The 14,465-nt window shown below is 49.1% G+C and overlaps 1 protein-coding gene across 5 annotated transcripts in view; it reads left to right on the top strand.

Annotated features, from left to right (window-relative positions):
* The window catches only part of enah (ENAH actin regulator), a 111,048-nt gene that overhangs the window by 43,326 nt on the left and 53,257 nt on the right, over window positions 1–14,465 (top strand). For 4 of the 5 annotated variants that reach the window (XM_068576621.1, XM_068576620.1, XM_068576624.1 and 1 more), the window contains exons 2-3: window positions 9,175–9,340; window positions 13,260–13,437. In XM_068576621.1, the coding sequence (XP_068432722.1) occupies window positions 9,175–9,340; window positions 13,260–13,437 (344 nt within the window). Of the gene's footprint in view, window positions 1–7,781; window positions 7,828–9,174; window positions 9,341–13,259; window positions 13,438–14,465 lie in introns of those variants that run through there. The other variant, XM_068576622.1, reaches the window with a different exon arrangement.

Here is a 14,465-nt window from a genome sequence, read left to right as displayed (position 1 = left end):
CTCGTGTTGCTCTATGCTCGTGTTGCCCCCTGCTCGTGTTGCTCTCTGTTGCTCTCTGCTCGTGTTGCTCTCTGTTGCTCTCTACTTGTGTTGCTCTCTGCTCGTGTTGCCCTCTGCTCGTGTTGCCCCGCTGCGCTCTGACCAACAAGTTGCAGTAAAAGCTCTCCATCTGTTCTCTGTGTTGCTGGTGACCCTGACTCGTTTCATTGAGTCAAAAGGTCAGATTGCTTGTTGATCCACAAAGCTGCTCCCCGGGTGGGTTGATCACGAAGACGCTGGTTGCTATAGCGCTGAAAAGGGCGGAGTCATTAAGGTCAATGAGGGAGGGAGGCCACCTGTGGCTCTTCCTCTGGGGCTCAGCTAATGGTTTCTGTAAGTGAGTTGCTGGAAGCCTAATTGAATCCAGGAGGATTGTGTGTCGGGCAACGAGACCTCCAACAGGAGTGTTGCTTGACTGGGCCGGTCGATGGGCCAGGTAATTGCTGGGCAATAATGTTTCGTAATGACCTGCATTAGGTGTCTAGGAAATAATTAGGAGGAACAAAGTGGCGCGCTGCTGTGGGAATTAGAGTCAACGTCTCTGCTTCACGCCCGACTCCGGATCACCAGCTCTGCAATCTGGAACATTTCCACGTTGTCGTTGTGCAGCAACAGCCGAGCGATGGAGCTCGCGGGGCGATAAGAAAGAAAGAAAAGACACTTGAAAAGAACGCTGAACACACTGTGCACATCCACGCTGTGCACGTCCGCACTGTGCACGCCAGCGCTGTGCACGCCAGCGCTGTGCACGTCCACGCTGTGCACGCCAGCGCTGTGCACGCTAGCGCTGTGCACGGCCACGCTGTGCACGCCAGCGCTATGGCCGCTGCCCATCAGCTGGTCCTGATGCAGGAGAACAGCAACACAGGAATCCATCTCTGATATCTGAGTTTCATCAGGTTTGCGTTGCTCATCACAATAACTCATTGCTCTCTTTAGTCACTTAGACACAAACGCATGTGAAGAGTTTTACTACAGAGGCCACATGTCCAAAGATAAATCAATAATGTAATTATCGGGACAGGCTCTGAACTTGATTCATTAGCTAAGCTAAAAACAGTCTTGTCTGGTGTTTTGCCTGTAACGGTTCCTCCCGTGACGTAACGCTTCACACGTCACGTGGAGGTTTCGAGTTTGATTATATGAACAATTCTAGAGGAGCATATCGCCCTCCTGCTCAGATCAAGACGTGCTGTCGGTGCAGCGGTGGAGCTGAAACAACAGTTAGCAACATGCTAACGGCCTCTTCGCTCTCTTTCCCTGGTGAGCGCCGGGAAGCTAACAGATGACTGATCCTGCCCGAGGTATCGAGTCCGAACACAGTCACAGTCATCGCTCCGCGTTTCTGTGAGTGGCTGGAGGGCTTGTGTGTCTACCTGCTACACACTCGCACTCTCACACACTCTCACTCACACACTCACACTCTCACTCACACTCCATCACTGTGGGATGTGCTGTGTATATATCGAGCCTCTCGTGGCTTCTTTGTCGCAGCTCAGGTGTGGTGGTGCCAGCAGGCCGGTCCTCTCTTTGTCTGACTCACACTGAGCTCACAGTCTTTTCTGGCGGCGGTGACGCTCTGGTTGCTCCATGTAGAGAGGACGGGGTGCAACGAGCGGGAAGCGACACGTGTTGTTGCGCTTTGTAGGAAGAAACACAACAAAGTATTGGTGACTTTTCATGAGACATCACACGGCCCGGTGAGGAGACTGTGCTAGCTAGTTAGCTGGGCATGCTAACATTAGCTCATGAAAAAGGAAGGATGGATGGATGCTCTCCAGAGCCCCCGCGTCCTCCTTCCTTCCTGTCTTCCTGTCTTCCGTCCGGGCCCAGCTGCACTCCTCCCTGAACAATCCCTCAGTCCCAGCCTACTCTCCTCCTTTATTCTCACGGCTCGCTCCACAGCATCTATATGTCCGCTTGCATGTTTTGCTTTGGCTTCACAGGACTTCTCCTCCTCCCCCGCTTTAAGAAAACAGCTGACTCTGGCCTTTCCAGAGCAGAGCGCCGCTCTATGTGTCGGATGGTTTCCAGCCAAAAAGGGCCAACGAGTCGATTTAGTGAGGGAAGGAGGGAGTAAATAAATACCACGGCAGTGAGTCAGATGCTAATGAATCTATTCTGATCACGGCCAAAAAGTCCAAAGTGTGTCCGTCATGCGGGAAACAAATGTTACCGACAGCCGAGCCGCTCACTGCAGCCTGAGCAGCACCGTGTAACGACCCCACCGTGTAACGACCCCACCGTGTAACGACCCCACCGTGTTACGACCCCACCGTGTAACGACCCCACCGTGTAACGACCCCACCGTGTTACGACCCCACCGTGTAACGACTCCACCGTGTAACGACCCCACCGTGTAACGACCCCACCGTGTAACGACCCCACCGTGTAACGACCCCACCGTGTAACGACCCCACCGTGTAACGACCCCACCGTGTTACGACCCCACCGTGTTACGACCCCACCGTGTAACGACCCCACCGTGTAACGACCCCACCGTGTAACGACCCCACCGTGTAACGACCCCACCGTGTAACGACCCCACCGTGTTACGACCCCACCGTGTTACGACCCCACCGTGTAACGACCCCACCGTGTTACGACCCCACCGTGTTACGACCCCACCGTGTAACGACCCCACCGTGTAACGACCCCACCGTGTTACGACCCCACCGTGTTACGACCCCACCGTGTAACGACCCCACCGTGTAACGACCCCACCGTGTAACGACCCCACCGTGTTACGACCCCACCGTGTAACGACCCCACCGTGTAACGACCCCACCGTGTAACGACCCCACCGTGTAACGACCCCACCGTGTTACGACCCCACCGTGTAACGACCCCACCGTGTAACGACCCCACCGTGTAACGACCCCACCGTGTTACGACCCCACCGTGTAACGACCCCACCGTGTAACGACCCCACCGTGTAACGACCCCACCGTGTAACGACCCCACCGTGTTACGACCCCACCGTGTTATGACCCCACCGTGTAACGACCCCACCGTGTTACGACCCCACCGTGTTACGACCCCACCGTGTAACGACCCCACCGTGTAACGACCCCACCGTGTAACGACCCCACCGTGTAACGACCCCACCGTGTTATGACCCCACCGTGTAACGACCCCACCGTGTTATGACCCCACCGTGTTATGACCCCACCGTGTAACGACCCCACCATGAGACCGTAATGACCCCACCATGAGACCGTAATGAGACCGTAATGACCCCACCATGAGACCGTAATGACCCCACCATGAGTGAAACTGTAATGACCCCACCATGAGTGAAACTGTAATGACCCCAATGTGAGTGAGGTCGTTACAGTCTTCAACAGGAAGGAGGTCACTGCGTTTACAGTTTTTACAAGATGAAGATAAACTAGAAAGAGCATTTCCTGCTGAAAATGCGTTGGAATGCAAAAAGCTGAAGCTTATAGCTGAAATATTTGAAGGAAATAGCTGAATATAGCTGAACATAGTGGAATATGGCTTAAATTAGCGAAATATAGCTAAATATATTTGAAAATGAAAGAATAGCTGAATATATGTAAAAACAGCTGAATATATTAATATCGCTGAAAATAGCGGAATAGATGAATATATAAATGAATAGCAAATCATTACTGAAAATATAGAAAAGGCAAAATGCCTGCTGAAAAATGTTACAGTTCAACATCATTTAATTGAACTGTTGAAAATCCTTGTCGTTTAAATGTATAATTGGAAAAGTTGAAAGGAAAACTGCATCATCTAAATCAGAGGTGTCAAACATACGACCCGGCCCGCCACAGTGTCCAGTCCAACAGAAGAAAATTTTGTATTTTTTTTTTAAGTTGAAGCCTGCCATAGGCGGGGTTTGAACCACTGACCCTTTGCTTCTCAGACGGAGTTGCTAACCACTGATCACAGGCGAACTGATATTATTGAGTGTCTTCAAAACCATCTGTCAAACCTCAGAACGTGAACGTCAGTGACGCTGTTAATCCTGACGTCTATAACCAAAGTGACCTGCACACACGCGCGCACACACACACACACGAACGTGCACGCGACCATAATAACACGTTAACGCGGCCGCGCCGTTGAGGCGCGGGCGCGCCCGTTGGCGAGCGTTTACACGCGCGGCCGTTTCACGTTAGTGGGCGTTTACGTGTGCTGCCGTTCACGCGCGAGCACGGCCGTTCATGTGCGCGACCCGTTCGCGTGTGCGGCCGCTTACGTGCCTGCTGTCTGCAGATGCACAGACCAAAGGGCTGCTGCTGGGGACGGACCGGCTCTCCCATTCAGTCGGACCTCAACACGTCTTATCTGTTGGATTCCTATCGACCGCAGTTTACGGCAGAAGACAAGATTTCCAACGTTTTGAGCTATAAATTATGTCCAAAGAGTATACGGTTTGGAGTAGAGAGCAAGTTTAAAATATGTGTATCGCCAAGTGCTCTCGCTCTTGAGTATGACGTCACTGCTCTGAGCTGCCCAACACACAATAATGAGAAAGGCAGAAAAGGTGCGGAAAAAACATAAAACGAAAACGCCTACAGTTAAAACACTATAGGATATATCAAAAAGATGAGTAATACAATAACAGCTAAACGTTTTGTCAACATTTTAAAGGTGGAATGGTGTCTCTAGTTGAAGGTATGACAGAGCCTTTACCTTTTGAAGTTGAAGAGTTGAAAGCGGATTTGAAGATGTTCTTCATTGAAAACCATTCATTTTTTTTAATAAAAAGCTGAATAATTTTGAAAATTGAGAAAATATGAAAAATGTAAAAGCGTAGATTAATAGCTAAAGGTTTTGTCAACATATGAAATTTTAAATATTGTCTCAAGCTCAACGTATGAAGAAACTGTAAACGTTTGAAGTTGGAGATGATTTGAAGATTTCCCCATTGGGTCCCATTATAAAAAAAATCCTAAAAAGCTTAATAATTTGGAAATTTGAAAAGTCAGAAATATGAAAAGTCATAGCCATCGTCTCCTTAAGTAGCTGAATATTTGAATAATTGAACTTTTTTCTGTAACTGGAAATATGAAGGACTAGTTACGGTCCAAAATACGGATGGAAGAAATAGAAGAAACAGTTTAATAAAGATTTCAAGAACAATAGTTGGAATGCTTGCAGCATTCCAACTAATAACAAACATCATTATCCTTCATATAACAGTCAGAAATAATAAATACTGTAATGTACTATCGTCTGTTGTAATTCGTATAAGCAAAGAAAGTGTGTGTGTGTGTGTGTGTGTGTGTGTGTGTGTGTGTGTGTGTGTGTGTGTGTGTGTGTGTGTGTGGATTGTTCGTTTCACCTAAAATAATAAATCTGTAAAACTCCACTGAGTGACAGTAATATTTAAGTTCATGGGGAACATTTATTTTGTGTCGTCTCATGACGGACCTGTGTATTATAATTCCACCGTTTGGCCACGATGCAAAATGTGCTTCAAATCCTGGGCACTGATCAGAGACCACACACACACACACACACACGCACGCGCGCACACACACACACACACACACACACACACACACACACACACACACACACACACACACACACACACACACACACACACACACACACACAGGCAGTCTCCCCATTGGGGCTCATCAGAAACAGCGGATGACATTTCAGCCACCCCGTTTTCTTTGCTTTGTTTCTATTTTTAGCCGTTAGCTTGTTATGTAAGCGCGGCCGTCAGCAGCGGAACGATCACAATTTCCAGCCGCAGCGGTGATGCAGCTGGTCGGTGGAGTCAGGAAGCGTCATGTAGGATTCTCTGTTATTCATCTGGTGGCACCACAGGACCGAAAACACATCGTCTGAATCCGCGGAGGCGAGCGTCGTCTGACATGTCAGCGTCTCTCTGCCTCCTGCGTTTATCTCCCCTCTGGAGATGCTCTGTTCCTCTTTGAAGTCGGCGCCGCTCCGAACTCATTAACATTAATGAAGGGAACGGAAATATTCTCATCTCATATCCCATTCCCCGTTCCTATTCTCAGATCTGCAGATATTTTTCACATCTCGCCTGCGTCCCTCTGCTCCATTAGAGAGCTTTCGGCGCCGGTAATGTCCTCGTGGTTCCGTCACCGCGCTCCGGTCACGAGGTCTCTGATGGGGATCAGCTCTTCTGTGTCTGTGAAGATGGAAGGTGTAAGTGTCCCGTTAAAGGGGCTACATGTGTGTAGCATGCTAGCTCATATGCATTCCAGTTAGCGGGCCCCTCCATCGCGAGCTAATCGCCCGCCGCTCTGCGCCCACGCGGCGGTTACTGCCAATAACTTCTGGTCCGACACACGGCTAGAAATGCATTATATGTCCGAGCTGCATGCAGCCGCTAGCGAGGCCAGAAGTAAAGAAGAGCTTTATTTTGGGGAGAAAGACAGGGAACTCCAGCGTGAAGTATGAACGGGCAAGCGGCACTTTCACTGTGCAGACGATAGCAGGCTAGCTCTTGTCTCAGTGGAGCAGCTGAAGCAGAGGAGGGTCAGCAGCACCAGGTCACATGGTCAAGTCCTCAAACAGAGGACAGCCACGCCTTCGCTTCATGCAACAGATCCCTGAACGAGCTGCAGAGGGAGAAACAAGAGAAAAGCGGCAAATGCAGCAGTGCGTAGACGCGGGAGACGCCAACGGTGCTGCCGTGGACGTCAATAATTGTACACTCTTTCCCCTGTAATGTCTTCAGGGGGGATGGGACTCCCTCCTTATTGAAACACTTCTGGATGGATTTCCTGTTGGCTTTTAGCTCGCAGCGGTTCTAAAGAAGTGGAGCACCGGGGGGCCTCCAGCTGGATCCCACCTAACACACACACACACACATTCTATTATATAGCCTCTCATCCTGATTTGTCGATTCAAGTGTCGACCCAATTAACCTATGGAGCATGTGTTTGGACTGTGGGAGGAAGCCGGAGAACCCGGAGAGAACCCACGCTGCCACGGGGGAGAACATGCAAACTCCACACAGAATGACCTGCCAGACCAGTATCCGAACCCCGCCCCGCCCGGGATGCGAACCCCAGACCCTCTTGCTGTGAGGCGTCAGTGCTAGCCACGGTGTAGTGGCTAGCACTGACGCCTCACAGCAAGAGGGTCTGGGGTTCGCATCCCGGTCTGCAGGTCCAGAGTCAGCATGTTCTCCCCGTGGCAGCGTGGGTTCTCTCCGGGTTCTCCGGCTTCCTCCCAGTCCAAACACATGCAGCTCAGCTTACCTGGACTCTAAACGTCCCGTAGGTGTGAGTGTGAGCATGAATGGTTGTCTGTCTCTATGTCTGCCCTGTGATGGACTGGAGACTTGTCCAGGTGAACTCTGCCTTCGCCCCTTGACGGCTGGGATCGGCTCCAGCGCCCCGCGGCCCTAATGAGGATAAGCGGTTAAGATAATGGATGGATGGAAGTGTCGACAGACACAATAATACAAAATGTGGTATTAGACATGAATGTACATGTTTCTACCCTTGTTTTCATGTATTTAGTGTTCCACTGCTTTGGTGAAGCTTTGGTCATCTCCAAACCGTGAATCAAATACTTATGAAACACAACATGGCGTGTCCTCTCATCCTTCCCATCCTGGCTCTCTTCTCTTGGTCTTCTCCCCAGTCTGAGCTTGTCTGCTCCTCCATTGTTGCTCTCTCTCTCTCTCTCTCTCTCTCTCTCTCTCTCTCTCTCTCTCTCTCTTTCTCTCTCTCTTTCTACCTGTGTTGTGTGTCTGTCGGTGCATTCGGACACTGTGGCTGTCGATTGTGTCGTGAGGGCACTCGTGAACACACAAAGGTCAGTTTGCTCTTGAGCTTGTATGACAACACCTCAACGTCTTTGTGTCTCAGTAGGAGCTTTAGGTCATGACCCCTGGTATTTACTGGGCAGTGATGATCTTATGATATAATGTTTGAGGCATTATGGGAGATGTAGGATCATTGTTGTAACAATAAAGATCCAGATATTTATACTTCTGTTGCTTCAATGCTGGCCCTTTCTGTGTGAAGGTCTTGTGTGAGTCCTTAGCTCATCGTGTCGTTATGTCCACATCACTGATGTCGTTGTGTGAAAGCACCAATGGTCACCAATGGCAATATTATTGCAATATCAATATGGAGGCTTTTGGTGAAAGATCGGTGCGATGTTTGGTTTTCTCCAGCTTGGTTTTACTGGCCGCTCTGACGTTCCCGCCACTAGTAGCCGCCAAATCCTACACATGTAAAACCACGAGGCACGCGCCTGCCAGGTGTCCTGCTGCCTCTGAACTCATGTAAGATTGTGTCTGTTTTACTGTGTATGAAATGCAGGCAGCCACCCATGACGCACATTTCATTAGTGTTTTGCTCAAGGGCTGAAATCTGAGCGAGCGCTCATATGAACTCCTTGTGTGCGAGTGACAGCAGCCTGCAGACGGAATAAACATGCTGCGGACTTGTTAATGTCATTAAAGGAATTCAGAAGAATGAGGGTTCATCACAATGTCCTGCACATAGAAACTGTCTCTGTGTTGGGATTGTGCTGCGTTTCTTCCCCTTCGTGGAAACCGTAGTTTCATGTTTGATGACATTCGGGTAGCGTGCTCTCCGTGCTGCAGGAGGTCCTGTCTTTCTTTGTATTGGAGCATTTCATTTGTTGATCCGTCACAATGTCAAAACTAACAATTATTACTTCATTGCAAAACCCACTGTAGCTTTATGCAATTCATAACATGAGCTCATAGAGAGCACACAAAATGCAAAATGTATTTGCGGTACATACATACTATAAACAATAGTAACCAAATGTCTCAAACTTAGTTTTACTTCAGTGCATATTATATAACTGTATTAAAACAATGCTGTATGTCTGATATGCTCGAATATGTCTTTATGTATTATTGATCATCGTGCTTCTCTGTGCAGCAGGTCACGCTGACCAGATGTTGCGTCAGCATCGTACCTGCGGTCCCTGTTCAGAAACATCCTCCAAACGATTGTGACTCTAAAAACAACATGTTGAGTCCATGTAGAGAATAAGACTCAAACAAGTAAACAACAACAGCAGAAAGATGGTGAACGAGCTCCCGGAGCCACACGGGGTGTTGGCAGAGTGTTTGACCCTCGCGTCCGGTTGTGTGATCGTCTCCTGTCTCTGTGTCCGCAGTGAACAGAGCATCTGCCAGGCGCGAGCCGCCGTCATGGTGTACGACGACGGCAACAAGAAGTGGGTCCCGGCCGGCGGCTCCACGGGCTTCAGCAGGGTCCACATCTACCACCACACGGGCAACAACGCCTTCCGCGTGGTGGGACGCAAGATCCAGGACCACCAGGTGTGTGTGTGTGTGTGTGTGTGTGTGTGTGTGTGTGTGTGTGTGTGTGTGTGTGTGTGTGTGTGTGTGTGTGAGATAGCATATGAGCAATTGCCTCCGGCGGGTCAGCACACTGCCTTTAGAAATCCCACATCCCTCTCTGTGGTGTTGTTTGTTTGGTAGCTGGAGGCAGCAGCATCCGTCATGGTGCCGCTCGCCTTCATCGCTGCAGCTTCCTTCTCCAATCAGTGAGCAGCATCAGGTCATCTACTGCAAGAATGTGAGCAACTTCATCCAGAGACCAGAAATGCGACTCTTAACACATTGCTGTCGGCTATTCTCAGAACTACTGCTTTCATCCACTAATCCCTACAGAAAAACATGTCATATGTACACTAAACTACTGTCAATGAAACACAGCACTCCTGACGATAGAGAGAACACATGTTGGGCGAATGTTTGCCAGCTCTCCAGATACGATCCCCTTTTATTGTCAGGTGGTGGCGCTCGTCAGCTTTAGTTTGACATCTGGACCGTTAGCACTCACGGGTTCTTGTTGATTTGTTCGCCAATGAGCCAAATTAACATTCACCCTTTGTTTAGCAAATTTAAACATGAATCTCGCGTCTCGGCCTCTGCAGCCTCTCTGTCGGGACTCTGGGTGAGCAAGCTAATCGGATGAGCTGTGTTGAAGTTGCATTCTCTCTCTTAACCACCAGGCGGCGACTCCTCTGGTTGTATAGAAGTCTATGCTGCATGTGTTAAAGCTGCATTCTCTCTCTTAACCACCAGGCGGCGACTCCTCTGGTTGTATAGAAGTCTATGCTTCATGTGTTAAAGCTGCATTCTCTCTCCTGACCACCAGGGGGCGACTCCTCTGGTTGTATAGAAGTCTATGCTTCATGTGTTAAAGCTGCATTCTCTCTCCTGACCACCAGGGGGCGACTCCTCTGGTTGTATAGAAGTCTATGCTTCATGTGTTAAAGCTGCATTCTCTCTCCTGACCACCAGGGGACGACTCCTTTGGTTGTATAGAAGTCTATGCTTCATGTGTTAAAGCTGCATTCTCTCTCCTGACCATCAGGGGGTGACTCCTCTGGTTGTATAGAAGTCTATATAAGTGACTCTACTTCTCTCTTGATGTAAACATGAGTTTATGTCTCAATCTCTAGTTTCTAGTCTTCTTCTATACAGCATGATGTTCATTTAGTACTTTATGGTCTGTTAGAGTCAAACAGACCATAATAATGGGACTCTTTAGGGAGGGTCTTCCAGGTGATTGACAGAGAGCTGCTGCTACCAGAGCCATATACGGCGTTTCTACGCCCCGTCCACATTCCTAATATGGTCACTTCCGTTCACCGGTTGCAAAAAGCCTGACGGCCAGAAAACGCTATGCTGAACAGCAGTCCACAAACAAATGTGTGGCGTCATGGTGACCACGTCCTCTTACTAGCCACAGTCTATGGTAAAAACAATGTTTCTGGGAATGACATCACTGTTGTTGCTCTTTACATTCGTAATAAACAAGGACCGAAACGGGAGCCGATCAGACAACAGGGAAATATGACAAAATAATACGTCTCGTTACTCGCACCACTGGAGCGTTGCCGTTATTCTGAAGTTGTGACGCACAACGAACAAAAACAACAAACACTGGTTGAAGTGTGGCCTCGTCAGATAATTGCCTTTTGGACATTTAAATACAGGAGGGGGCCGGCGGTTCCCGCCCTGTGCTGCGGGCTGACCTTTCAGCTCGTGCAGCGCCGCCCTCATGAGATGCGTTTGCTTTCATTCGCCGCCTCCTACAATCAGCATCGAGAGTTACTCGTCTCACTTCCTCCTGGTCAACAAACCCAGGAATCCCTTCCGCCTGCAGGGAGGCGTTGTACTAGACACTCCATTGTTTGGTGGTGGGGTTATAATAATTTTGACGGCATCAGCGCCCGCTGTTCTTCCATGAACTACTAGATTGGTTTCAGGTTTTAACGCTGGAGGGGATGTTTATTACAGCAACAAGATGCCTGAGAGAAAATATGACTCGGTACAGTTTAATCTCTCTGTTTCTGAAAGCCTTAACTCTCCACAGTGAATGTGGGGCTCCCCGTGGGGGAACGGGGCGGATTCAGTCCCTCATTAGTTTGGATGTGAGATGACACAGCGATTATGGGATTAAACCACATTACACAATGTTCCAGCTGCCTCACATGAGAAGAGTTTTCACATCGCTTCACGGCGCTAAAATAATTAATGCACTGATGATGATGATGATGCAGATTAAGATCCCTCTGTTCAGTATGCTCTTCAATCTGTGTGTGTGTGTGTGTGTGTGTGTGTGTGTGTGTGTGTGTGTGTGTGTGTGTGAGTGTGTGAGAGAGATGCAGAAGAGGAGGGAGGAGACTGTTGTTTTTCTCTAAAGTTTGTAAACCCACATCTCTGTCTCAGTAACGCAGGGGTGGGCAAAGTACGGCCCGCTGGGCGTTTAAATCGGGCCTGCCAAGTATTATAATACTTCTAATTAAAAAAATAAAAATAAAAATTTCAATATTCTTGTGTGGAATTTTTTTCAATATTAGCACTGTTGAAATGGCAGCACATTACCATACATTTTACCGAGCAGTACCGTTTACTTTTCACACCAATAGCCTTCCACTCTCTGAGTGGAGCTACTTAGCTGTCAGGGATAGGAACTTAAGTCATGGTTTCACATTTATAAAATATACCACAGAACTGCATGCTGGGAAGTCCTGTCAAACTGTCGTGGAGAGAACATAAATGAGTTCGGACTGTTGGTCCGGCCCTCCACAATATTTTTTGTACCTCATGCGGCCCTCTGGGAAAAATAATTGCCCACCCCTGCAGTAATGGCTAGCTTGTGGCGCTCCTGTTTACCCTAACCCTAATACTACCCCCCCCCCCCCACCCATACAGCCCAGAATGCTAACACCCCCATACAGCCCAGAATACTACCCCCCCCCCCCACCCATACAGCCCAGAATGCTAACACCCCCATACAGCCCAGAATACTACCCCCTCCCCCCCACCCATACAGCCCAGGATGCTAACCCCCTCCATACAGCCAGGATGCTATTCCCCTCCATACACCCCAGGATGCTAACGCCCCATACAGCCCAGAATGCTAACCCCCTCCATACAGCCCAGGATGCTAACCCCCCCCCCCACACACACACACCCATACAGCCCAGGATACTAACCCCCCCCCCCCCCCCCATACAGCCCAGGATGCTAACACCCTCCATACAGTCATAATTCTAATACCCTCCATACAGCCCAGGAAGCTAACACCCTCCATACAGCCCAGGATGCTAACCTCCCCTATACAGCCCAGGATGCTAACCATCCACATGGAGCGAGTGCTTCCTGAAGTGACTCCACCAGCAGGCAGACTTGACCTTTTCACTACGCGATGGCCGCAGAGTCCCAGTGCTGTTTCTTTGTGTTTAATGAGCTTTTTAGAGGGACAATGATTATTGTTTCTTTCTGAGCTCGGCAACATGGCGGATGGAGGTAGTGTGACGACTGAGAGGGTGTGTGGATGGAGACCAACAATATTTTGACTGTTTTTAATGCGTGTATTTGTGCATCTGAGCCACAGATCTCAAGGGTCAGCCTTAAAACATGGCGTCTCATTTCCACAGGCTCGTCAGCAACACATCTGTGTTGTTCCTTGTGGCTCCCTAGATAAAGCTTCATGTAGAACAGTTTAAAGTGGTCACAGTACTCATTTTTAATCTGTAGCTCATGTAGTTTACATGTGGAAGCGTCCTTGAGCAAGACCCTGAACCACCAGTTGCTCCCCGGCTGCCTCACAGCAGCACACTGCTCCCTAATGAGTGAGTCTGGGTACATGCAGAGAATACTTACCCCACTGTGGGATTATAAAGGATGTTTCCTCTTTCCCTATTGTGGACATCTCCAGGTGGTGATCAACTGTGCCATTCCCAAGGGGCTGAAGTACAACCAGGCCACGCAGACCTTCCACCAGTGGCGCGACGCCCGGCAGGTCTACGGCCTCAACTTCGGCAGCAAAGAGGACGCCAACGTGTTTGCTAGCGCCATGATGCACGCCCTGGAGGTGCTGAACTCTCAGGACGCAGGTAGGCTGCTCCTTCAGGTCTGACGGGAGGAGACAAGGGTTCCTCCTTTTCTTTGAAGGGTTTGAGGGGGGAGGCAGGTTTCAATGGTTCCTTGTAGAAATCAAGGGTTCTATCAAGAACATTTTATCAGCTCAAGCATGCTTTTTGGAAGAACATCTTCAAGAAGTTTTGAACGCATAGATGTTAATAGATCCTCCCAGCGCACACCCCCAAGACCGTGTCTAGGAGCCTCATAAAGAACATTGGGCAGGTTCTAGATGGAACACTTGGAACACTGTGAGCTCCAGATGAAAGCCTTGAAAGAGGAGAAGGTTCTTATTAGAACCCCCGGGTGGGTTCTAGATGGAGCACTTGGAGTAAGAAGGGGTTCTCGGTCCAAACCTCTAGAGTGGGTTCCTTTTGTCAACATTAGAAGGTGGAAAGGTTCTCGACAGAACTGCCAGAGTGGGTTCTGGGTAGAAGGATTGCACCATAAAAGGGTTGTAGAACTTCTCATAGGGGGTTCTGCATAGAACATTTCAGAGATGGTTCTAGCAAATAAACTTGTTGTAAGTTTCAGGGAGAACGCTTGAAGTATTGCCAGGAGCAGGTTCTGCCTTTGGGGACGAGCCCAAGAGGTTCTAGCGAGTAGAGTGTGTGAGTAGAGAGTATACGTAGAGGGTATATGTAAAGGTATACCGAGACAGTATTAATAAACGGTATACCTAGAGGTTATACCTAGAGGGTGTTGGGAGAGGGTGTGAGTAGAGGGTGTAGGTAGAGGGTGTAGGTAGAGGGTGTAGGTAGAGGGTGTAGGTAGAGGGTGTAGGTAGAGGGTGTAGGTAGAGGGTGTGAGTAGAGGGTGTAGGTAGAGGGTGTGAGTAGAGGGTGTCGGGAGAGGGTATGGGTAGAGGGTGTAAATAGAGGGTATAGGTAGAGGGTGTAGGTAGAGAGTATAAGTAGAGGGTATATGTAAAGGTATACCGAGACAGTATTAATAAACGGTATACCTAGAGGTTATACCTAGAGGGTGTTGGGAGAGGGTGTGA

Source organism: Clinocottus analis, unplaced genomic scaffold (genome assembly GCF_023055335.1).
Source record: "Clinocottus analis isolate CAN_PGR_092001 unplaced genomic scaffold, fCliAna1.0.p SCAF_15, whole genome shotgun sequence".
NCBI lineage: Eukaryota > Metazoa > Chordata > Actinopteri > Perciformes > Cottidae > Clinocottus > Clinocottus analis.
Note: the sequence above shows the minus strand (reverse complement) of the source record. Positions and strands in the feature narration are given on the sequence as shown.